This window comes from Salvelinus alpinus, chromosome 12 (assembly GCF_045679555.1).
Source record: "Salvelinus alpinus chromosome 12, SLU_Salpinus.1, whole genome shotgun sequence".
In the NCBI taxonomy this organism is placed as follows: Eukaryota; Metazoa; Chordata; class Actinopteri; order Salmoniformes; family Salmonidae; genus Salvelinus; species Salvelinus alpinus.
In genome coordinates this window covers 17,207,132-17,232,821 of record NC_092097.1, presented here as the reverse complement: position 1 = coordinate 17,232,821, position 25,690 = coordinate 17,207,132, and the positions used below count along the sequence as shown (strand labels likewise).

The window sequence follows — 25,690 nt, the reverse complement described above, 5'->3', positions numbered from 1 at the left end:
TTCATTTATGCAGGGGTAGCCTCTGCGGGGTTGTCAACAACCGTATGTTCTGGTTTTCAGGGGAAATGGAAGCGAGAGCCTGTGATGAGACTAGGGCTGTGACTAGGCAGTGACAGTATTACCAACAGACCGGCGGTCATGAGTCATGACTGCAGTAAAATTACACTTGACCGTTGAATAGGGGTAATCTCCTCTTATGCACTCTGGACATGCTTGGTAGTACCCAACTCGCTAACGACCATCAGGTTGCTAACGGCCTGGCACGCAGGGCTCTAATGTCTATATAACCCATGGGTGTCAAACTCATTCCATGGAGAGCCTAGTGTCTGTTGCTTTTTGTTTTTTCCTTTCAATTAAGACCTAGACAACCAGGTGAAGGGAGTTCCTTACTAATCAGTGACCTTAATTCATCGGCGCTCCATGGAATGAGTTTAACACGTGCTCTAACCACCCTGACTTCAATGCAAATGCAATTGAAAATCACATCAAACACTTATCAAAATAGTATTGTGCTTTTAAAACACTCACCTCACTGATTGATCAATTTGAAGAAATAAATTCAACAACAGGTTGAAACTGAGTGAAAAACATGGTCGCTGTGGATGATGTTTCAAATCCTAACAATGAAATCGACAGCGCTTTCTAAGGTGATGATTAATTCAAAACACGCATCCGCATATTAGAGCTTATCCATACGCATAGGCCAATATGAGCCCAGAACGAATTTTATTTTTAAAATAATGATTGTGCCGTTATACAGTACATAGCCTACCGCATATTACACAGGGCAGAAAAACATATTTTTTAAAACTTATTAACGATGTCTTTGGTAAATAATTGGTCTAGCCTATTCTCCAAAATTAAACAAATTCTACTAATCGCCTTTGAGTGGGACTGTATTATTATGCATACCACAGAAGGTTGGTGGCCCCTTAATTGGGGAGGACGGGCTTGTGGTAATGGCTGGACCGGTATCAGTGGAATGGTATCAAATACATGGTTTCCATGTGTTTGATACCATTCCATTGGCTCTTGTTTCAGCCATTATTATGAGCCGTCCTCCCCTCAGCAGCCTCCGCTAAATGAACAAGCCTATGGCAAGGCACGTAGTCAGATAACATACAGCAGGCCAACTCCATATTCTGTTCTTCTGAAATACATTTTCATCATAATGTTTCTTTAGACCTACCTAAAATAAATAATGGATTCATTGTGATGGTGTACATTACATCGATTTATTTGCCTTTTTTAAATGTAGATGTTCCAAAGGCGGGCATCAGCAGCAGTCTTTTGTATGAAAATAACCATCTGAAAAACTTTCATGACTGCCACAGCCCTAGACTCAACTTCTGTTTTTGGATGTTAACAAGGTGACACTCCATCTTAACACCTCCACATTTACTGGATTGGATGAACAGTGCAGAAGAGAACCTCCCCCGAAAAGGTTTTATTCTCATCAAGACCAAAATGTGGGGGATCTAGTTTCTTTTACGCCTGTTACGTTAGGTTAATGCAGAGGTATCTAAACCCAAATGGCAGAAAGCAAATGTAATCAGCCTAATCTTTACCCCCCCTTAACCTTTTCATGTAATGCAAAAGAGAAGTGAAAAGCAAAGAGCAAGTACCTTTATCCCCATAAGGATGGTTTTTACTTTTATCCGTGGAGTTTCCATTTGGCATCTAAAAATGACATAACATGAAATTACACAACATACACATTACATTGCCTATAAGAGGATGGCTATGAGGTCGGACACGGAGGAATGGGGGAAAAGTGCCTTCACCCCTGACCTTTTGTGGTTTATCTTTCTTTTGATGCTTGGTTTGGATCTTCTTGGCAGGGGCGACACCCATTTTGGCTGACTTGAATGACTCTAGACGGCTTCTCATTGTTCTCTGGAAGATCTCTTGCACCTCATTCTCATCCTTGTTCGTTTCGAGGTGGCTCCGACTGTACCTGTGTCTGTGCTGTTGAGGGAATGAAAGGAAGAGAACAGAGGGAATGAGAGGAAGAGAACAGGGTAACTGACCATCTTAATCTGTGTATGGCTGATTGTGGATTGACAAGATGCAGGAGATGCTTGAGACAGAATCCCCATATATTTACTCCCAAAGATTGGAATTTCCCTTTGAGTACAGTATCAACAAAAAAGAAAAGGTAAAAGGATTACAACTGGCCTGTTGGCACACAAACTAATACGATGAAACAAGCAACCAGTGACAGTGGCAAACTAATGATAAGTGATTTGGTGCTAAAATAATTGCTCAACATTGAGGGGTGTTTTAGACACAGATTAAGCCTAATCCTGAGATTCTCCTTTGAGTTTGCTTTTAAGTCCAGGACAAGGCTTAATCGATGTCCGGGAAACCGCCCCTGAGATTTTTGAGTGATCTAATACCTGTTTCCTGCCTCTGTACAAGTGCTGCTGCAGTAGATGGTGTGCATTAAAGTCCTCTGACTCCCTCATTTCCAGGTCCTGCTCATGCATGTCCAGGCAGACAGAGGGCACAATGTCCTGTCTAGAAGGGAAGAAATATAAATGTACACTGTTGTTGTTTAGCTGGCCACTGGAGGGCAGACACTGAAAACGTACCAGACCTACAGTATTTCAAGTGTTACAGTACATTGAGGAGCAAGGAGAAGGATCTCACTCTACAAAAAGTTAGTGTCTACTAACCATGCTTTTGCTACTGTATGCTTTTGTTTCTATTTTGAATCATCATATTTGGTGGTATAATAATAGTAGTTACTATACCAATAGTAGTTACCTAAAACTATTAGAAAGATTAGATGTCATCATGGCATCAGCTAATTGGGATCCAGATAAGATGACAAATCACAAATCCCTCTCTCCTGAATTCTGCAAATTATAAAAAGTATAAGAACAAATCTACTCACCTACTTCGGATACCCCCCAAAATATATTTTACTAACAAATTCCAAGAATTCTTCAATAATATAAAGTAAACTTGGAAAATCATAGATCAACTGTTGGATAAGAAAAATACATCTACAACTATTCCATCTTTTGTTGGAAATAAGACCTATAGTGATCCTGATGTTATTTAATAACATTTTTGTGAATGTGGGTTCCTCTCTGTCAAAGAACATTTAGAAAACTGATGGTAATCTCTTGGATTACGTTGAAGGGACATTTCCCTTCTCTGCTTCCTGATGTAATGGAGGCGGTGGAGGTAATTGGTAACTTAAAGATATCAGCATCCGGTCATGATGAGATTGGTTCCTCTTTGGTGAAATTAGTGTCTTCCTCGATCACTGAGCCTCTAATGTATATCTTCACCAAATCTATGCAAACTGGTATTGTTCCTAAAGATTTGAAAATTGCCAAAGTTATCTCATATAAATCTGTGGATCCAAGATCTTTTACAAATTTTCGCCCAATATCTGTACTACCATGTTTTTCAAAAATCTTAGAACATTTGGTGTCTAAGAGAATGTTAAAACATTTAAATTAACACTGTATGGTGTTTGTAAAAACTACACATAAGGCTCTTTTGCAACTTGTAGAAAGTAATATTTACAGCCCTTATTAATGTATTAATATTAAATTATGAATACGCTCTTGGCATATTATTTGATTTATCAAAAGCGTTTGACACGGTTAATCATGAAATATTACTTTGTAAATTGCATTATTATAGTTTTCATGATTATACATATATTTGATTATATAGTTATGTTCATGATAGAGAACAATTTGTTCATGCAAACGACTGGGCATCTACCAGGGCCACGATATCCTGTGGTGTCTCACAGGGTTCGATAATTGGACCTTTTGTTGTTCCTAATCTATGTCAATGACCTTCCTGCTGTGTCTTCTACCGTGCTTCCCATTCTCTTTGCTGATGATACCAATCTGATTTTATCACACAATAATTTTGATTCACTAATTAATGAAGCTAACTCAGGTATGGCCACATTTTATGAATGGTTCCAGATAAACAAATTATCTTTGAATGTAAAAAAATCCTACTTTATTGTATTCACTAGTAAGAATAAGAAATAGTATTTTTTTTTTTTTAAAGCGCCATAATCTCAACTGGTTGGAATGAAATAGAACAAGTCACATCCACTAGATTCCTCAGAGTTCTAATTGATGAAAAGTTATCCTGGAAAGATCATATTCAATTTGTCTGTAGCAAAGTGATGAAATCTGTTGGTATCATCAGAAAGATTAGTGGTTTGGTTGATCAGGCTTGCATCCTAACTCTATACTATAGCTTATTTACCCATATCTCATTTACTGTAATATTGTCAGGGCCAGTACATATGCCTCCTACCTACACCAGTTACTCTACACTCAAAATACATTTGCAAGACTAGCCACCTCCTCTAATTACCTGGCTCCAACTGCACCTTTGTTTAAGAAACTCAATATCTTGTCTATTTACGACATGAATGTACGCCAATTATGCACTTTCATCTACAAATACTCATATCTCCCAGACAGTTTACCTAAACCCTTCAATGGATTCTTCCAGGTTCATTCTGAAATCAATCTATATAACACAAGACACTGTGATAACCTTCCTCCTACCCAAATGCCGCCGCTCACATAGTCAATTCTCTATCAGATGCAGAGGTACCATACTCTGGAATTCTTATCGTCATATTGCCAAAACCTCATCATCCCTCAATAACTTCAAGAGAAGACTGGGGGTCAGCCTAACGAACCAAACTACCCAATAATACCCTCCTTGTAGCCTAACTCACACATGCACACACTCATAGTCCAACCTAGTTTTTACCGTGTACTGAGTATATCATGTACAATTATAATTAATATGCTTTGTTTAACTGATTGAACAAACTTTTTTTTGTAATTATATTTGAGGTGTGGTTTCATTATAAGCGCTTTTGGGCTTCCAACCTCACTACCATTTTTTTTTTTTTTTATCTGTACTGTTTTGTCTTTCGCATATTTTCTTTGCTGCGAATAAATAAAACCTAAAGGAAGTACTAGCAGGTGTGTTTCTCGTAAATAAGTAATGTTTATGCTAGTCATCCTGCATCTTCCAATGAAACAGTTCCCTGTGATGGTATGCATTTATAGTTGCCATAGAATGAAAAAAGGGTTTAAATTTATATGTCTGCCAACCCAAGTTAATGATGCATGTGTTTTAGACAGCATCCCAAATGACACTCATACCTATTTAGTGCACTACTTTTGACCAGAACCCTAAAGTCAGGAAAGGTTGCTTACAAGATAGAGGAGAGTGGAACATGATCCGGTCCCATATTATCTGCCATGATGTCAGGCATAATCTCAGAGAAACTGGCACGAAACTTCTTATTGAAATCCACATCGGCCTTGGTCTCCTTCCGAACGAACGCCAATGAGCCTCTGCGTTCTCCCTATGGTGGGAGCATAAGAAGACTTCATGGTCTGCCATCCAATTTCTTTATTTGTTAATGTTACTGTAGATCAGTGATCTTGGTGGTCAATGTATTGTGTTTGTAAATACAGTATTAAGTTGCCATGGCTTTCCCTGACCTTGTGAGTTGCTCCTACCTCCTTTACATAGCTCATGGCATCCTTGAGGTTGAGCTGGTGGAAGATGTTGAATATGTAGTCACGAGATTTCCTGGCAGAGGGCTTCATCAAGAGCCAGCACAACCACCTCTCCTCAAAGTTATGCCACCTTAGAAGGATACGAGAAGATAGGAAAAGGATCAAATTCTGTGCTAACGTTCTGTCTTTCAAGGTATGGTATGTGATATATTAATTCAAACTGTACTTATAATATGATAATAACTTATTGAAGTTGATAATGTGATGTTAGTGTCCAAATACTTGTCTCTCATGTAGTTATGTCCTATTTGTCCAGAAATGTCCTCTATGGCGACAAGCATGTGGTCAAAGGTCTGAACAAATAAAAAAGAATGGTGAGTCATGGATTTATTTTGTCAAGAATATATTTAGGTCAACCAATTTCAACACTGTTAGATTAAATGGTTGATGCCTTGTAAAATAAGGGTTCAGCTATATTGGAGGTGGGTTTTGACTTTTGTGATCTGACCCTGAAGATCTGACACAACAAAAGGTGAAACTTTACTTTGTGGAGTTATAAGAGAGATGTATGGTTAGTTATCTGATTCTCGGGTTGATGAACAACAAAGACTTCTAACCAAATATTACCCTATTCTGTATTTTTTCAGCTAGTGTGAGTTCTGTCACGGCTGCTCTCTTCACTTTCAGCCAGGTGACCAGTGGTTTCATGGTTATTCCCTGCAACAAAGAAGAAGAATATATAGTAAACTGGTAATTAACATATACCAGTCTATTCAAGTCAAGACATATTACACTATGGAAGAAAACTGTTTACACAACTAATGAAATCGCAATGGACTGAAGTTTTACATTTAAATGAGCCATTTTACCTGCAGCATGACAGTGAAGTACACCACTATGAGGGTGGTGCTGACCATCAAATTCTTCTCTTTGAACTTATTCTCATCCAGCATGGCCACAAGGCCATAGGCAACTGCCCCTCGTAGGCCACCGTAGCTCATCACCACCTGATCAATGAACTCCAAGGGAACCAGTCGGTACTTGTTCAGAATCCAGGTAAGGAGAAAGACCCCTGTGATATAAACACACAAACATACATACACACAGAGTGTTAGTGCTGGTAATGTGAAGCCTTGAACGAGAATCTTTGAGTAAAATATTGAGCTACACACACAGGGATTGCAAGTTTATAATCAGCCATAAGCTTCAAAACTACAATATTGTTCATCCTATGAAGATTGAGTGAAATAGAATCACCAGTGATCTCACAAAATCATACTAAGATCACAACTGACCTATGAACCTGAACACAAAGATGAAGAGGAGTGTGAGGAGGATGAAGCCTGTGTTCCACACCCATATAGCTGGATCTATAGCCGAGATGCCGAGGAAGACAAAGATGATGGTCTCTGAGCCATTGGCGAACACCTTCATGACGTATCGTACTGTGGTGACCGAACATTCATCCATGTTGGCATTGATATACTTCTGACTGCAGATGCCACAAAACACGATCCTATGGCACAGCAGGCAAAGGGATCGTATTTCATGGTGAGTAGAGGGCCCAGAGATTATGGACCATAATCATCTATAAGGCTCATACTGTACACACAGTGCATTCAGACCACTTGACTTTTTCCACATTTTGTTATATTACAGCCTTATTCTAAAATGGATTAAATCGTTTTTTCCCATCATAAATCTACACACAATATCCCATGATGACAAAGCCAAAATAGGTTTTTAGAAATGTTTGCAGATGTATTTAAAAATTTAAAAAAACGGCAGATGCATCAGATGTCCTGGACTCCACAATTCCGCGACCTCAGCCAAATTGAGATGGTTTGGGATGAGTCGGACCGCAGAGTGAAGGAAAAGCAGCTAACAAGTGCTCAGCATATGTGGGAACTCCTTCAAGACTGTTGAAAAAGCATTCTAGGTGAAGCAGGTTGAGAGAATGCCAAGAGTGTGCAAAGCTGTCATCAAGGCAAATGGTGGCTATTTGAAGAATCTCAAATATATTTTGATTTGTTTAACACTTTGGTTACTACATGATTCCATATGTGTTATTTCATAGTTTTAATGTCTTATTCTACAAAGTAGAAAATAGTAAAAAAATAAAGAAAAACCATTGAATAAGTAGGTGTTCTAAAACTTTTGAACGGTAGTGTAAGTATTCAGATCATTTCTCAGTACTTTGTTGAAGCACCTTTGACAGCGATTTCAACCTCGAGTCTTCTTGGGTATGACGCTACAAGCTTGGTACACCTGTATTTAGGGAGTTTCTCCCATTCTTCTCTGCAGATCCTCTAAAGCTCTGTCAGGTTGGATGGGGAGCGTAGCTGCACAGCTATTTTCAGGTCTCTCCAGAAATGTTCGATCAAGTTCAAGTCCAGGCTCTCGCTGGGCCACTCAAGGACATTCAGAGTCCTGATGCCACTCCTGTGTTGTCTTGGCTTGGTGCTTAGGGTCGTTGTCCTGTTAGATCATGAACCCGCTCTGGAGCAGGTTTTCATCGAGGATCTCTCTGTACTTTGCTCCATTCATCTTTCCCTCGATTCTGACTAGTCACCCAGTCCCTGCCTCTGAAAAACATCCCCACAGCATGATGCTGCCACACCCATGCTTCATCTTTGGGATGGTGCCAAGTTTCCTCCAGGCGTGACTCTTGTTATTCAGGCTAAAGAGTTCAATCTTGGTTTCATCAGACCAGAGAATCTTGTTTCTCATGGTCTGAGAGTCCTTCAGTTGCCTTTTGGCAAACTCCAAGCGGGCTGTCATGTGCCTTTTACTGAGGAGTGGCTTCCGTCTGGCCACTCTACCAGAAAGGAATGATTGGTGGAGTGCTGCAGAGATGGTTGTCTTTATGGAAGTTTCTCCCATCTCCACAGAGGAACTCTGGAGCTCTGTCAGAGTGACCATTGGGTTCTTTGTCACCTCCCTGACCAAGGCCCTTCTCCCCCGATTGCTCAGTTTGGCTGGGTGGCCAGCTCTAGGAAGAGTCTTGATGCTTTGAAACTTCTTCAATTTAAGAATGATGGAGGCCACTGTGTTCTTGGGGACCTTCAATGCTGCAGTAATGTTTTGGTACCCTTCCCCAGATCTGTGCCTCAACACAATCCTGTCTCGGCGCTCTACGGATAATTCCTTCAACACCATGGCTTGGTTTTTGGTCTGTCATGCACTGTCAACTGGGGGACCATATATAGACAGGTGTGTGCCTTTCCAAAGCATGTCCAATCAATTGAATTTACCACAGGTAGACTCCAATCAAGTTCCAGAAACATCTCAAGGATGATCAATGGAAACAGGATGAAACTGAGCTCAATTTCGAGTCTCGTGGCAAAGGGTCTGAATACTTATGTAAATAAGGTATTTCTGTTTTTTATTTTTAATGGATGTGCAAAATTTCTACAAACCTGTTTTCCTTTTGTCATTATGGGGTATTGTGTGTCGATTGATAAAAAAATGTTTAATCCATTTTAGAATAAGGCTGTAACATAAAAAAGGTGGAAAAAGTAAAGGGGTCTGAATACTTTCTGGATGCACTGTACTAAGTAACTGAAATACGTATCCAAATAGTGTGTGTTTTGAATAGAACATCCCTTTACAGAAAGGGTATTGTTGGCCTAATAAATCAACATAACACTCAGAAGCACTTACGACAGGATAGCGGATAGCGAGAGCATCTCAGCTGTCAGGTAGGAGAGGTAGCCCAGGATGAAGATGAAGCCTGGCTCGATGATCTGGATGTTCTTTGTGCATCTGGTCAGGAGCGAGATCAGCAGAGCAAAGATAATACCAACCAGGGAGCCTCCGAATGCCACCACGAAGAACGAGACTACACATGGTAGAGGGAGAGAATGAGAGTGCGAAAGAGGAAGACGGACATATGGAGAGGCAAACAGTGAACAAAGATATTGATTATTTCATGAATACATAACATTTTAGTTAAACAGATTGCAGAATCTACTGCTTGTTGCATTACCCTTTCAGTTAGCTTCAAGATGGCACAAGAAGTTGTCACTATTGATTACACGACAGGGTTGTTAATGGCTTGGCATTTGGCCATTTGAATCCAACGCTGAAAATGTGCATCCCAAATGGCACCCTATTCCCTATATAGTGCACTTAATAGGGAAACAGTAATTTGGGATGCAAAACGTGTGCAAATCTTACATACTTATGCCTTTAATGATCTCTACAGCATCGATTTCTGCCCCTCCCAGCGACACGAATGCATCAAACACATTGAACAGCACCTGAGGGAACATGGACATAAAGATGACCGGTCACTGAGGAGGTGGGGAGGTTAGGGAACCAAATGCAACCAAATCAATAGAACAGTATGTTATTTAATGCAGTGGTGTTAAAAGTCCATGTCGTGGAATTGCAGTGGGGTGGGAATTATTTTATTTTTTATTGCAACTTTATTTTTTATTTTGGAGGGGGGAACTATATATATATAATATAATATATGGGACAATATACAAACGCTATTGAGAAAGATCATTTGAAAAATGTAATTGTATTGAGTAAATGTATGTATTGGTTCTCCTAGAAAGCTGAAAATGCAGTGAATTGAAGGTTATTTGTTAATGTTATTTGAAAATGTAAATTTAAATTTACTGAATTTAAGTTGTGAAATTAGATTTTGGGTGGGGTTGTGTCGCCAGAAAAAAATGAGCATCCCCAGAAATGATGGCAAAAAAAGGGGGTCCCTGCTGAAAAAGTTTGAATCCCCTGCTTTATTGTGTTACAATCAATGGAATAAATGGTGTAATCTATCCATTGGACAAACATAATTATTCCTGGTCTATTTGTATGTGATTTATGTTACTATGTACAAAGGGACAGCATTCTCTGAGTGAAGCACATGACTGACACATGCAGTTCAGCCAAGGAGCCCTGCCTTGGAATGCAGTTTGTGTATTGCCTTTGTACTTTACTTAGTGGGTATATGTTTGCAATGAAAAAGGTCACTAAAGCAACAGATTTCAAAAGTTGAGTACATTTTGTGGGCAAAAAAACTATAGTGTAAACATTAAATCAGCGGCCTAAATGGCACCCTATTCTTAGTCTACATATTGAACTTTTTTTGACCAGAGACACACCAATTGGGTGTCATTTGGGACTTGGCCTAATAATGTTGAATGAGGATGAAAATGTGAGACGAACCACTGTGACACCATCGTTGAGGAGGGACTCCCCAAACACCATGATGAACAGGACCTCGTTGACATGGACCTCCTCAAACACGGCAATTACAGCCACGGGGTCCACAGCAGCAATTAGACTCCCAAACAACAGGAACTGAAGGAGACCAATGTCGATATCACCTGCAGAGGCCCAGAGTGAAAGGTGCAATGATCTCAGACCTTAAAACTACCTTACCCGTTAACTTGCTGATTGAGGACCTCACAAATGCCAGTTTCAATCATCAGTTCAAGCTTTGGTCGGGCCAGTTCCAAATGACAGCCTATTCCCTGTAGAGTCACTACTTTTTACCAGGGCCCCCTGGTCAAAAGAAGTGTACTACTGTATAGTGAATGGGGTGCCATTTGGGACAAACATGTTGGCTGCCTTACCCATGGCCCCGCCCAACCAGCACCCCCAGAGGCCGAGACCCACAGTGGCAGCGTTCCAGCAGGTGCCAATCACAGCGTAAACCAGGATGGCGCCCATGTTGCTGAAGAACAGCTTGTTGGGCATGAAGTAGCCCGCGTCCAGGATGACTTGGGGCAGCAGGTAGAAGAAGAAGACGGTGGGTGTCAGGTTGAAGGTCTGCATCTTGCCTGCCCCGTAGATGATGCCGCCCAGGATCCAACCGATGAGGATGAGGAGGGCGCTCTCCGGGATCACACTGGTCAGGCTGTGGTTCAGCTCAACCACTGTTGGGGAACAGAGAGAGACAAGGGACAAAGTCAGAGATACGTAAAGGAAATGAGTGTCAGCGAGTAGAAAAGATTACAGGGATAATTTTGGTAGATTCAGGTGCAGCCGAGCCAAGTCAAACAGACCTGAACCATAAAATGTCTCAGGTACCAACCCAGTCAATTATTCTTGCTTCATTACTCCAATGATGCCTCAGAGAGAGTTCATGGCGCTTGTGCTCTGCTCACTGTCTGGCAAACCTCTGAAGTCAACATCAACTTTTCAGGGCCGAGTTGCTTGCACTATTTGAGCGTAATTGGGTAATAAGTTCAGTCAACCTTACACGTTCTTGATCCCTGGGGTTGTGTTCATAAAGCGTCTCAGAGTAGGAGTGCTGATTTAGGCTCAATTTATTTTTGCCTTTAAGATCCCACTGAATATGCATACATGGACTGGGAGGACCTGATCCTAGATCAGAACTCATTCTCTGAGACACTTTATGAATATACGGTCTGGCCTCCCTACACTTTGTTGATCCTTGGGTAATAACGGGATTAAGATGCCCACAGGATACTAGGGAGTCAGACATTGACATCTGTTCCTTCTTGACAACTTTCTTGGGCTTCACACACAGGAAGGTGCTGAAACTCAAATCCCTAACTAAACGGTAAAGCAAAGAGATTAAAATGTGTGAGGATATGACGTTTGTAAATGATCAACCATTTCGGATGACTGAGAAAATGTTTTGAACCCTGGAGTATGATTAATTGGCAGCGTACCATTATAAATGTGCTCATCACTCACTCACATTCTGGATAAGTGGCATGAGGCAGGGATTTCTCAGAAGTCATAAATGTTTTATCAGATTCTACTAATTCAGATTACTTCTTCTGTATCTGAATGTGGAGATATTCACTGACAATGCACAGCAACATCTGGATTTGTCATCCACCCACAGTGCTGAGGGTTGTATCTTTCCGGTACCTCAGGGTTGTATATTCTGCTGAGGTGTTTCAGGCTACATGTTGCTCTTGACTGCTGAAAGCTCAATTAAAGATTAAGTTTAGATTCTCCTTTACTATTCTGTTTATTTATCCTCGAGGACCTTGGCTGTGAAAAGAAAATATTTAGGAAGTTGCAAAAGCTGTTGGGAGAGTTATAATCCATTTTATGTGTTACTTATACTCAAGTGATGTATACCCAACACCCCGGATCTGGGATAAATTAGTTAAATGTTAAGTAAACAAATAGATAAGCTGTTGTTCAAAGGATTTTTCCTTTGTGACATTTATGGTTATTGGTTAGTTACATGGATTGAACCCATTCCAGACGAACTCTTAGAAAAGTATCTTTGAGTAAATTATTCTTCACTTGTTTGGAGAAACTTTTAACTGAATAAAACATGCATTTTTGTTCACCATTTGCTCTTCCTTGTCAGCTTTTTCTTCCCTTCTAAATGTTCAACTTGTTTGGCACTGTTTTGGACATAAGCACTGTTCCTGTCTGAAGCACAGTGATTGGCCTTGAGAATAAAAAGTACTGTATGTAAGAAGATGCCATATTCACACCTACTCAAAAACCATTGTCAACATTTCTGAACAGTTATCTATGGAATGTCTTAATATATCCCATGAACTTGGGTAAAACGCTAAAAGCACTTAGTCGGGAGAACAGTGTGTTGCCTTGATAACACTGACAAAGGCTACAGTTACCAGACAGTAGTAGCGTTATGTTGGGCCTATTTGTGGCACAAATGCTACACAAAAGACAGATTTTGTTCTCACTGGAGGGATGGTATTGCCTAGTACCTTTGATCAGTCTGGTGTTTAAAATTGACCTCAAATCCTATTCTTCCCCTCTTAGTCCTATGGTCTTACATACACAGTATACAGTGGCAAGAAAAAGTATGTGAACCCTTTGGAATTACCTGGATTTCTGCATAAATTGGTCATAAAATTTGATCTGATCTTCATCTATGTCACAAAAATATACAAATACAGTCTGCTTAAACTAATAACACACAAACAATTATACATTTTCATGTATTTATTGAATACACTGTGTAAACATTCACAGTGTACGGTGGGAAAATATGTGAACCCTTGGATTTAATAACTGGTTGACCCTCCTTTGGCAGCAATAAACTCAACCAAACATTTTCTGTAGTTGCAGATCAGACCTGCACAACGGTCAGGAGGAATTTTGGACCATTCATCTTTACAAAACTGTTTCAGTTCAGCAATATTCTTAGGATGTCTGGTGAACCACTCGAGGTCATGCCGCTGCATTTTAAATCGGGTTGTGATCAGGACTCTGACTGGGCCACTCCAGAAGGCGTATTTTCTTCTGTTGAAGCCATTCTGTTGTTGATTTACTTCTGTGTTTTGGGTCGTTGTCCTGTTGCGTCACCTCACTTCTGTTGAGCTTCAATTGGCGGACAGATATTCTCCTGCAAAATTCTCCTGCAAAAGAATAAACATGGGAATTCATTTTTCCGTCGAAGATAGCAAGCAGCAAAGCAGCCCCAAACCATGATGCTCCCTCCACCATATTTTACAGTTTAGATAAGGTTTTGTTGTTCGTGTGCTGTGTCTTTTTCTCTCCACACAGAGTGTTGTGTGTTCCTTCCAAACAACTCAACTTTAGTTTAATCTGTCCACAGAATATTTTGCCAGTAGCGCTGTGGAACATCCAGGTGCTTTCTGCAAACTTCAGACGTTCAGCAATGTTTTTTTTGGACAGCAGTGGCTTCTTCCGTGGTGTCCTCCCATGAACACCATTCACCAGCATGTTCCAAAGATTTCTTTAGCTGACACTCTAGGATTCTTCTTAACCTCATTGAGAGTTCTGTGTTGTGCTCTTGCAATCATCTTTGCAGGACGGCCACTCCTAGGGAGAGTAGCAACAGTGCTGAACTTTTTCCATTTATAGACTATTTGTCTTACCGTGAACATCAAGGCTTTTACAGATACTTTTGTAACCCTTTCCAGCTTTATGCAAGTCAACAATTTTTAATCTTAGGTCTTCTGAGATCTCTTTTGTTCAGGGCACGGTTCACATCAGGCAATGCTTCTTGTGAATAGTGAACACAAATTGTGTGAGTTTTTTAATAGGGCAAGGCAGCTTTAACCAACATCTCCAATCTCATCTCATTGATTGGACTCCAGGTTAGCTGACTCCTGACTCCAATGAGCTTTTGGAGAAGTCATTAGCCTAGGGGTTCACATACTTTTTCCAACCTACACTGTGAATCTTTAAATTATTCAATATAGACAAGAAAAATACTATAATGTGTGTGTTATTAGCTTAAGCACACTATGTTTGTCTGTTGTTGTAACTTAGATGAAGATCAGATCAAATTGTATGACTAATTTATGCAGAAATCCAGGTAATTCCAAAAGGTTCACATACTTTTTCTTGCCACTGTATGCCAACATTGGTTATTTCTATGAATATTGTACTTTTTAAAGTCAACTGGGACTCTGATTATTCCATAATTTAATACTTGGAAGGTCAGAATCTAAGAACAAATTCTTTAATTCACTTGAATCCAGGCCACAAAGAAAGACGCTAAAACTTTCATCATCCATATGTGTCTTGATCTCTCAAGTGAGGCACAAGACGGATGTTCCTAATTCACAGGAGAGACGTTTGAATTTGTATTTTATTTTGGGGGGCAGAAATGCCTTCTTGAACATGTGAACTTTCATGTGCCGTACTTGTACGTGATCTGTAAATATGAATAAAAATGTTAAATTACGAGCTTAGTTTTTCTCTCACTGAGAAAAATAATTATTTCTGTCTAGCCTTGATTGGCTGTGATAATGTTGGGGCTGGTCATGCCGAGCGATGAGTCCTGATTAATTGGTCTGCCATACCACAGGCTACTGTCTATACAGTGCCTTTGGAAAGTATTCAGACCCCTTTACTTTTTCCACATATTGTTATGTTACATCCTTATTCTAAAATGTATTTAATTATTTCCCCCCCCTCATCAATCTACCCACAATACCCCAAAATGACAAAGCAAAAACAGAGGATTTTGACATTTTTGCTCATAATAAAAAAATAAAAAAAACAAGTATTCAGATCCTTTACTCAGTACCTTGTTGAAGCACATTTGGCACCAATTACAGCCTTGAGTCTTCTTGGGTATGAAGCTACAAGCTTGGCACATCTATATTTGGGGAGTTTCTCCCATTCTTCTCTGCAGATCCTTTCAAGCTCTGTCAGGTTGGATGCAGAGCGTTGCTGCACAGCTATTTTCAAGTCTCTCCAGAGATGTTCGATCGGGTTCAAGTCTGGGCTCTGGCTACCCCACTCAAGGACATTCAGAGACATGTCCCGAAGCCACTCCTGCGTTGTATTGGCTGTGTGCTTTGGATCTTTGTCCTGTTGGAAGGTGAACCTTCGCCCCAGTCTTCTGTCCTGAGCGCTCTGGAGCAGGTTTTCATCAAGGATCTCTCTGTACTTAACACCGTTAATCTTTTCCTCGGTCCTGACTAGTCTCCCAGTCCCTGCCGCTGAAAAACATCCCCACAGCATGATGCTGCCACCACCATGCTTCACCGTAGGGATGGTGCCAGGTTTCCTCCAGACGTGACGCTTGGCATTCAGGCCAAAGAGTAAAATCTTGGTTTCATCAGACCAGAGAATCTTGTTTCTCATAGTCTGTGAGTCTTCAGGTGCCTTTTGGCAAACTCCAAGCGGGCTGTCATGTGCCTTTTACTGAGGAGTGGCTTCCGTCTTGCCACAAACATAATGGCCTGATTGGTGGAGTGCTGCAGAGATGGTTGTCCTTCTGGAAGGTTCTCCCATCTCCACAGAGGAACTTTAGAGCTCTGTCAGAGTGACCATCGGGTTCATGATCACTTCCCTGACCAAGGCCCTTCTCCGCCGATTGCTCAGTTTGGCCGGGCAGCCACCTCTAGGAAGAGTCTTGGTGTTTCCAAACTTCTTCCATTTAAGAATGATCGAGGCCACATAATTTTTGGGGACCTTCTATGCTGCAGAAATGTTTTGGTACGCTTCCTCAGATCTGTGCCTCAACACAATCTTGTCTCGGAGCTCTACCGACAGGTCCCTCAACCTCTTGGCTTGGTTTTTGCTCTGACATGCACTGTCAACTGTCGGACCTTTTAAATAGAGAGTTCTGTGCCTTTCCAAATCATGTCCAATCAATTGAATTTACCACAGGTGGACTCCAATCAAGTTGTAGAACCATCTCAAGGATGATCAATGTAAACAGGATGCACCTGAGCTCAATTCTGAGTCTCATAGCAAAGGATCTGAATACTTACATGTATGTAAATAAGGTATTTCTGTTTTTTATGTTTAATACATTTGCAAAAACTTCTAAAAACCTGTTTTTACTTTGTCTTTATTGGGTATTGTGTGTAGATTGCTGAGTATTTTTATTTTTTTAATCTATTTTAGAATAAGGCTGTAACGTAACAAAATGTGGAGAAAGTCTGAAGGCAATGTAGGCTTCCCTGATCAAATCAAATTTTATTTGTCACTTGTGCAGTTGTAGACCTTAACGTGAAATGCTTACTTACAAGCCCTAATCCAACAATGCAGTTCAAGAAATAGAGTTAAGAAAATATTTACTCAATAAATGAACGTAAATTGTTTTATAAAAAGTAACACAATAAAATAACAATAACGAGGCCACAGGGGGTACCGGTACGGAGTCAATGTGCGGGGGTACAGGTTTGTCAAGGTAATTTGTACATGTAGGCAGGGGTAAAGTGTGTTTGTGGGGGAGGCAATATAAATAGTCCGGGTGGCCATTTGATTAATTGTTCAGCAGTCTTATGGCTTGGAGGAAGAAGCTGTTAACTTCTTTCGGATCACCTCGACAACATCCAGTGAAATTGCAGAGCGCCAAATTCAAATTAAATTACTATAAATATTTTACTTTCATAAAATCACAAGTGCAATACATCAAAATAAAGCTTAATTTGTTGTTAATCCAGCCACCATGTCAGATTTCAAAAAGGCTTTACGGCGAAAGAAAACCATGCGATTATCTGAGGACAGCGCCCCGCATACCAACACATGAAAAACATATTTCAACCAGGCAGGTGCGACACGAAAGTCAGAAATAGTGATATAAAAAATGCCTTACCTTTGAAGATCTTCTTCTGTTGGCACTCCAAAAGGTCCCAGAAACATCACAAATGGTCCTTTTGTTCGATAGATTCCTTCTTTATATCCCCAAAATGTCCATTTATTTGGCGCGTTTGATTCAGAAATACACCGGTTCCAACTCACCCAACATGACTACAAAGTATCTAATAAATTACCTGTTAACTTGGTCCAAACATTTCAAACAATGTTCCTAATCCAACCTTAGATATCCTAAAACGTAAATAATCAATCAAATTTAAGACGGAATATACTGTGTTCAATAGCGGATAAAAACAACGTGGAGCGAGCTGACAGAAGAGTCCACTTGGCTTGACACTCACAATGAACAGCCCTACTTCTTCATTTCTCAAAAGAAAAACATCAACCAATTTCTAAATACTGTTGACATCTAGTCGATAGGAACTGGAACCAGGTTCCTCATAAATATAGTTTCTCATAGAAATCATATTGAATTTTTTTCCTGGATGGTTTGTCCTCGGTGTTTCGCCTGCCAAATAAGTTCTGTTATACTCACAGACATAATTCTAACAGTTTTAGAAACTTTAGAGTGTTTTCTATCTAAATCTACCAAATTATATGCATATCCTAGCTTCTGGGCCTGATAATCAGGCAGTTTACTTTGGGCACGCTTTTCATCCGGACGTGAAAATACTGCCCCCTATCCCAATGAAGTTAAGGAGCCTTTTGGACCTAGACTTGTATTGCTTGCCATGCGGTAGCAGAGAGAACAGTCTATGACTTGGGTGACTGAAGTCTTTCACAATTCTTTGGGCCTTCTTCTGACACCTCCTAGTATATAGGTCCTGGATGGCAGGGAGCTTGGCCCCAGTGATGTACCGGTCAGGACGCTCTCGATGGTGCAGCTGTGTAACTTTGAGGATCTGGGGACCCATGCCAAATCTTTTCAGTCTCCTGAGGGGGGAAATAAGTAGTCTTGCTCTCTTCACGACTGTCAGTAGTCTACACTGATTTTTTTTTTAAAGATAATAGCAATGGACAACTGCAAACGTGTTGCTACAGCTCTCAACAACATTGCTGCCCTGAATTTAGCAGGCACTATCAACAAAGCTCAGTGGGAGAATGTTCTGATGGACTACTTTCTGGAGGACGACGGGCTGACTTTCCCAGACTCTGAAAAGGAATCAGATGATTAAGAAATCTTTGACTTGGGTGACAACAAATAACAACATTGTCATTGCACCAGACATCGCAGAGTTTTGTGATGACACATCAACAGTGTTGTTGTCACAGAAGAAGTGGACCAAGTTTTGAAGTAGAAGTAGAGTATGAGAAGGAAATGGACAAAATGTGGAAGTTTGATTGCAAATGTGGAGAGAGATGAAAAGATTACTCAGAAGGCTCTTGTAAAAAACAACTCTCACTGGATTACATCTACAAATAAAGGGCAAACACAGCATCCATGACAGAGACAAAGAAAGATGTAATGATTCTTGGATTATTGAACATTGTTTAATACTGTTTGCTAGCTAGCGAACATTAGCTAGCTGGCTAGCTAGCTAGTCAACATTAAACCTAGCTAGCTAGTTGCTTGGTAGCTAACGCCAGCTAACATTATAAATCATCTCATTTTGTCAGAAATCTGTTTGCATTGCTAGTTATACAGTAGCCTACTGTTAGCTAGATGATTGGTTAGCTTTACCTGCATATTAATTCTGCATTATTTCATGCATGGTGGCTGGCTAAGTGTATGACAAACCGTTTGTATTACTAGACTGTATGGGTTGGGATTATGGTACATAAATATGTTTAGCTAGTTAGCTTGCTACATGTCTAAACAAAAGAGTCCACTTAGCCAGATGATAACATGACCCATAAACTTAGCCAGGTGTGTTTGGGTGTGATATGGCCATCTACTGTGTTTCATGAACATGTGAACAAGTCTAGACAATAGAGACCCATCCACTTAGCTACGGTAGATGAGTCTGGGGGGTGGTTTGATTGGATATACATTGTGTTTACTAGAGACAATATGAAGAACAACGTGTTTGGATATAGGCCAAGGACTAGATAAAGTGTATTTTTACCTAGAGAATTTCCTTTTTATAGGCTACTACTGGCTACTACTTTCACCACTTGTTTTCTACACTACCTTAATCACTCGGTTTAGCACATGGCCTCACGTGAAGACTCAAATGGGGGAGATGGTTGGGGCTAAGGCTGAAAAGGGTATGAACGATGCTGAATGGGAATTACTCAAAAAAAGAGCTCTCCAGCAAGTGAGACATTTTCAGGTGGATTTTCTGGAATAACAAGTTAATCACATTTCAAATAGGCATAACTTTCCCATATTTCGCCAACTGCAGTGTATGATATACAATTTTGATGCTCTGAACCTGTACTTTTATGAAATGTACAAAAAGTCAATATTGTAAATGGTACATAACACTCAATTGGGAAATGTAGTCACATATCTGTCTGCCAGCATCATTTTGTCTGATACTAACTCCACAGTATATTCTCTGACATAGCAGTTTGTGTCTAACAATATTCTAAATTATGAAATAACTTTCCAAAGTGGAGCCTGAGTACAGTCTGGGTCTCCTGTTGAAGAACTCTTCCTAAAGATTTAAAACACTGAATTAAAACAATAATTCTGCATAATTTTCATTAGTACTGAATTGAAATTAGACACCAATGTCTGATAGATAGGCCATTGGAGCTGATCGCATCCCTTTCTGTATACATACCCATCTTGGATACCCCAGCCACAAGTATCCATAAGGCGATGAGGTAGGGGGCTTCCACATGGTGCCACTTAAAGGTCACGATTTGTATCCCTGAGATGCTGGACCCATGGCCCCCTCCAGCCTGGCTGTGATTTGATCCTACCACCCCTGGCTCCGGGTGCGACCCCTGGGGTGCTCCCACCTCCGTACCCTCAACAACCAGGCGCACTGTGCAAGTAAAAAATGCTGTCCCTAGCAGCCAGAGGCAAGTTCTGCATGCCATTTCACCAAATAAGTAGATCAATAAATAAATCAAATGCAGCAAAACTTGTTCTCAAAGTTCTTTGAGTAGTCCTGAGAGAGTTTCTTTCTCACTCTCTGAAGACTTGATCAGGTCACAGTGGTGTGGGCCAGGCGGGTGCCTGAGGGCGGTGGTGCAGTGAGGGCAGAGGTGTACGCACTCACAGGCTCAGCTGTTTATATGTCTTCTCGGGCGGGGGGGGGGGGGGGGGGGGGGGGTAAAGTACCTCCTCTGTAGGGCCACTGCTCCTGGTTACTCAGTCACGTTGAGCAGTGTCCGCATTGTTTTGGTTCCTCAGTCTACTGTACTCAATCAAGGGCAGAGATTACTATGCCACTCTCAAGGAGGAAACGTCATTCCTAAAGTGTGCTTTCAAGCCGGATACAAAGTTGTTACATTTGATCTGTGGGTATTTTTAGGACCGGTTTTCAGTGTGGAATTTCAGTTCATTATTTGCATGCCTGGTTGTGCATTGTGCTGAGCCAAGGTTAACTTTGATTATGTATTTTTGATTAAGTTGAAATAATTCAACTGTTCTGCAAATTGAGCAGCTTACACCTGCTAAGTAATGTCTGATAGCTTGTCTTAATGATTGACGTGTATATTTCACAATATTTGTTAATGTCTGTGTGGGAGGTGTGAGGATCATCTACTCTTGTGGCAATTAGAATGCACTTTCCTTCAGGCATATTATAAACAGTGGAGATTTGGCAATACATTAATTCAATTCTCCATTTGTTTCACACATGATACAATGCATTGACTATCATCGAAGTTTAACTGCATCTAGGTGGTGAGGGTAGGCAACAACACATCTGCCACACTGAACCTCAACACGGAGGCCCCTCAAGGATGAATGCTCAGTCCCCTCCTGTTTTTGGCAACTGATCAGCATCTGACCGCAACGCGCTACAGAGGGCATAGCCGCGGGAAGTAGAGGAGCAGAAGGTGCTGCAGCACCCCCTGAAAAATCTGAATAAAATGTTTTATATATTTTTATTATGTTTTTTCCACAAATGTAGTGCACTGGGGCTTTACCAGTCCTGTATTAGCAGATCAATATAGTGTCTATAGTGCGGGCAAAATCTTTTGTTTCACTATAGTGCACTGGGCCTTTACCAGTCCTGTATTATAGCCTTCTGTTGTGCACCCCCCCAAAAATGTACAGCGTCGCAATATATCTCAGTTTATTGCATAAATCGTACATGCATTGGATTGCAATGCTGGCTCAGTAAAATAATCCGATCAAAACAGCCCCCGAAGTCTCCGAGTGAAAGGAGTTGTCCATGGTGCTGTCATTCAAGGTCCTTTATTTACCCTGTTCGTAATGAGCATGGGATGGTTGCATTTTGGCTTTTGCTTAGATGGATGAAGCCAGCGGGGAACACATGCGGCATACAGACACCACCGACTACAGACCTACCATAGATCTTACTTGCAGTGGTGTAGTGCTCTTTTTGGGGGTGAGGAATGGAAAAAATGTAAATTATGTCATAATTTACTCAATCAAAGTTTGTACTGACAGATGTAGCCTATTGAATAGCCTATCATTACTGGACTCTCAAACCCTGCCCCTGGAGTGCTACCATCCTGTAAGGTTTCACTCCAACCCCAGTTGTAACTAACCCGATTCATCTTATTAACCAGCTAAGTATTAGAATCAAGTGTGCTAGATTAGGGTTGGAATGAAAACCTACAGGATGGTAGTTCTCCAGGAACAGGGTTGGAGAACCGTGTTATAACATATGTATAAAATGCATCCTCCAATTGCAACGTCTGCCTATTGCCACACATATTCTCTCAAGAAAATGTTATATTTTTAATAACCTCAAACACCAAGTTAGGAATACCTCATTTCAAAACAGGCCATTATCACGTCAATCGTGAAGGATAATTATTCATGTTTTACCGGTGAAACTGCATGTGCATGCCAGTCATTTGATTGATCTCAATCAATTTCATGGAAATAGACTATGCATTTCGATCTTCTTGAATGACTGTTTGTGAAAGAATCTGAGCAGATGATGTTAACAAACAATTAGCCTTTCTTGTATTTTGTTTCAATCGAAGCATACAGTTGAACTCGGAAGTTTACATACACTTAGGTTGGAGTCACTAAAACTTGTTTTTCAACCACTCCACAAATTTCTTGTTAACAAACTATAGTTTTGGCAAGTCGGTTAGGACATCTAATTTTTCCAACAATTGTTTACAGACAGATTATTCCACTGTATCACAATTCCAGTGGGTCAGAAGTTTACATACTGTAACGGCAGCCTTCCTCCTCTTCGTCTGAAGAGGAGGTGTAGCAGGGATCGGACCAACACGCAGCGTAGCCAGTGCTCAACATGTTTAATAAAACGAATAAACAGTGAACACTTACAAATAACAAAATAACAAAATGTGGCAAACCGATACAGCCCTATCTGGTGCAGAGAAAACACAGAGACAGGAAACAATCACCCACAAAATCCCAACACAAAACAAGCCACCTATATATGATTCCCAATCAGAGACAACACAAAACATCTGCCTCTGATTGAGAACCATATTAGGCCAAACATAGAAACAGACAAACTAGACACACAACATAGAATGCCCACCCAGCTCACGTCCTGACCAACACTAAAACGAGCAAAACACACAAGAACTATGGTCAGAACGTGACACATACACTAAGTTGACTGTGCCTTTAAACAGCTTGGAGAATTCCAGAAAATTATGTCATGGCTTTAGAAGTTTCTGATAGGCTAATTGATATTATTTGAGTCAATTGGAGGTGTACTTGTGGATATATTTCAAGGCCTACCTTCAAACTCAGTGCCTCTTTGCTTGACATCATGGGAAAATCAAAAGAAATCAACCAAGACTTCAGAAAAAAATGGTAAACCTCCACAAGTCCGGTTCATCCTTGGGAGCAATTTCCAAATGCCTGAACGTTCCACGTTCATCTGTACAAACCATAGTACGCAAGTATAAACACCATGGGACAACGCAGCCATCATACCGCTCAGGAAGGAGATGCGTTCTGTTTCTTAGAGATGAACGTAGTTTGGTGCGAAAAGTGCAAATCAATCCCAGAACAACAGCAAAGGACCTTGTGAAGATGCTGGAGGAAACAAAAGTATCTATATCCATAGTAAAACGAGTCATATATCGACATAACCTTAAAGGCCGCTCTGCAAGGAAAAAGCCACTGCTCCAAAACCGCCATAAAAAAGCCAGACTACGGTTTGCGACTGCACATGGGGACAAATATTGTACTTTTTGGAGAAATGTCCTCTGGTCTGATAAAACAAAGATAGAACTGTTTTGCCATAATGACCATCGTTATGTTTGGAGGAAAAAGGGGGAGGCTTGCAAGCCGAAGAACACATCCAAAAGGTGAAGCACGGGGGTGGCAGCCTCATGTTGTGGGGGTGCTTTGCTGCAGGAGGGACTGGTGCACTTCACAAAATAGATGGCATTATGAGGAAGGAATATTATGTGGAAGGAATATTATGTGGATATATTGAAGCAACATCTCACGACATCAGTCAGGAAGTTAAAGCTTGGTCGCAAATGGTTCTTCCAAATAGACAATGACCCCAAGCATACTTCCAAAGTTGTGGCAAAATGGCTTTAAGAACAACAAAGTCAAGGTATTGGAGTGGCCATTAAAAAGCCCTGACCTCAATCCTATAGAACATTTGTGGGCAGAACTGAAAAAGCGTGTGTGAGCAAGGAGTCCTGCAAACCTGACTCAGTTACACCAGCTCTGTCAGGAGTAATGGGCCAAAATTCACCCAACTTATTGTGGGAAGCTTGTGGAAGGCTACCCGAAACGTTTGACCCAAGTTAAACAATTTGAAGGCAATGCTACCAAATACTAATCGAGTGTATGTAAACTTCTGACCCACTGGGAATGTGATGAAAGAAATAAAAGCTGAAAGAAATAATTCTCTACTATTATTCTGACATTTCACATTCTTAAAATAAAGTGTTGATCCTAACTGACCTAAGACGGAGATTTTTTACTAGGATTAAATGTCAGGAATTGTGAAAAACTGAGTCTAAATGTATTTGGCTAAGGTGTATGTAAACTTCCCATTTCAACAGGAATATCCTGCCTAGTGACTCTGTTGAGTTTTGGTGCCTAAGAATTTTTTTTTACTATTCAGCTTCAGGTAATCATCCTAAAATGTCATTAGAAACAAGGTGTTGTTTTTGGTGTATAACATTATAGGCCTAGTATGCTATTATATTCTGTTATGTAAAATAATCATTAATCATTATGTGATCTTGCGAGGCATTGATTCAGCTTTGATCTAACTTTACTAAACGAGCACCATTGTGAGAAGTGAACTTCTTCTATTCCTAATAATAATAATAATAATAAGTGATGAGTAGTACTATTAGATGTAGGCAACAGATATTGATGAGTGTTGTTTTAAACTGTTGGAGCGCCCTTCACGGTTCTAAAAGGACAGCGCTAAATAAACTTTGATTTGTTTAGCTTGAACTTATGGTTACAATATACCCTATTACAGAATAAAATAATACAGAGAGTTGAACTGTCAGTTCATAATAGGTCTTTGCATAGATTTAATAATCAAAATCGATTGACCAAGTAGTTAATCATTACTACGCAGGAAATTGCAGATAAGCCATAAAATAATTTCCTAAATATTTGTCCACTGACTGGATGTTTTCTGTGGAATTATGCCCTGCCCAATTAGTGAAACACACTGCACCCATTGATGTTAGAAAACTAAGCAAACAGTAAACTACCTGGCCTCAGAGGGCTGTTTCATGCCCACTATATTATTATATTATATATACTTTGATATACAACAAAAACATGTTAAGTATGAAACAATGGCATCATGTACAGTGCCTTCAGAAAGTATTCAGACCCCTTGACGTTTTCCACATTTTGTTACATTACAGCCTTATTTAAAAATGTTCGCCTAAAGTGACATACCCAAATCTAACTGCCTGTAGCTCAGGCCCTGAAGCAAGGATATGCATATTCTTGGTACCATTTGAAAGGTAAACCACTTTGAAGTTTGTGGAAATGTGAAGGGAATGTAGGAGAATATAAACACAATAGATCTGGTAAAAGATAATACAAAGAAAAGAAAAAAATACGTTATTTTGTA

The 25,690-nt window shown here is 40.3% G+C and overlaps 1 protein-coding gene across 1 annotated transcript; it reads right to left on the bottom strand.

The window, feature by feature from the left end:
* Positions 1–1,606: 1,606 nt before the first annotated feature.
* LOC139535627 (sodium/hydrogen exchanger 3-like) lies at positions 1,607–20,676 on the bottom strand. Its single transcript, XM_071335229.1, has 13 exons — positions 20,270–20,676; positions 11,123–11,425; positions 10,713–10,873; positions 9,718–9,796; positions 9,198–9,375; positions 6,830–7,050; positions 6,404–6,606; positions 6,162–6,251; positions 5,817–5,887; positions 5,535–5,664; positions 5,226–5,377; positions 2,400–2,520; positions 1,607–1,968 (listed from the first exon to the last, which is right to left on the bottom strand). Exons 1-13 carry the CDS (start codon positions 20,529–20,531, stop codon positions 1,681–1,683), a joined length of 2,259 nt encoding a protein of 752 aa, XP_071191330.1. The 5' UTR covers positions 20,532–20,676; the 3' UTR covers positions 1,607–1,680.
* Between the last annotated feature and the right edge of the window lie 5,014 nt (positions 20,677–25,690).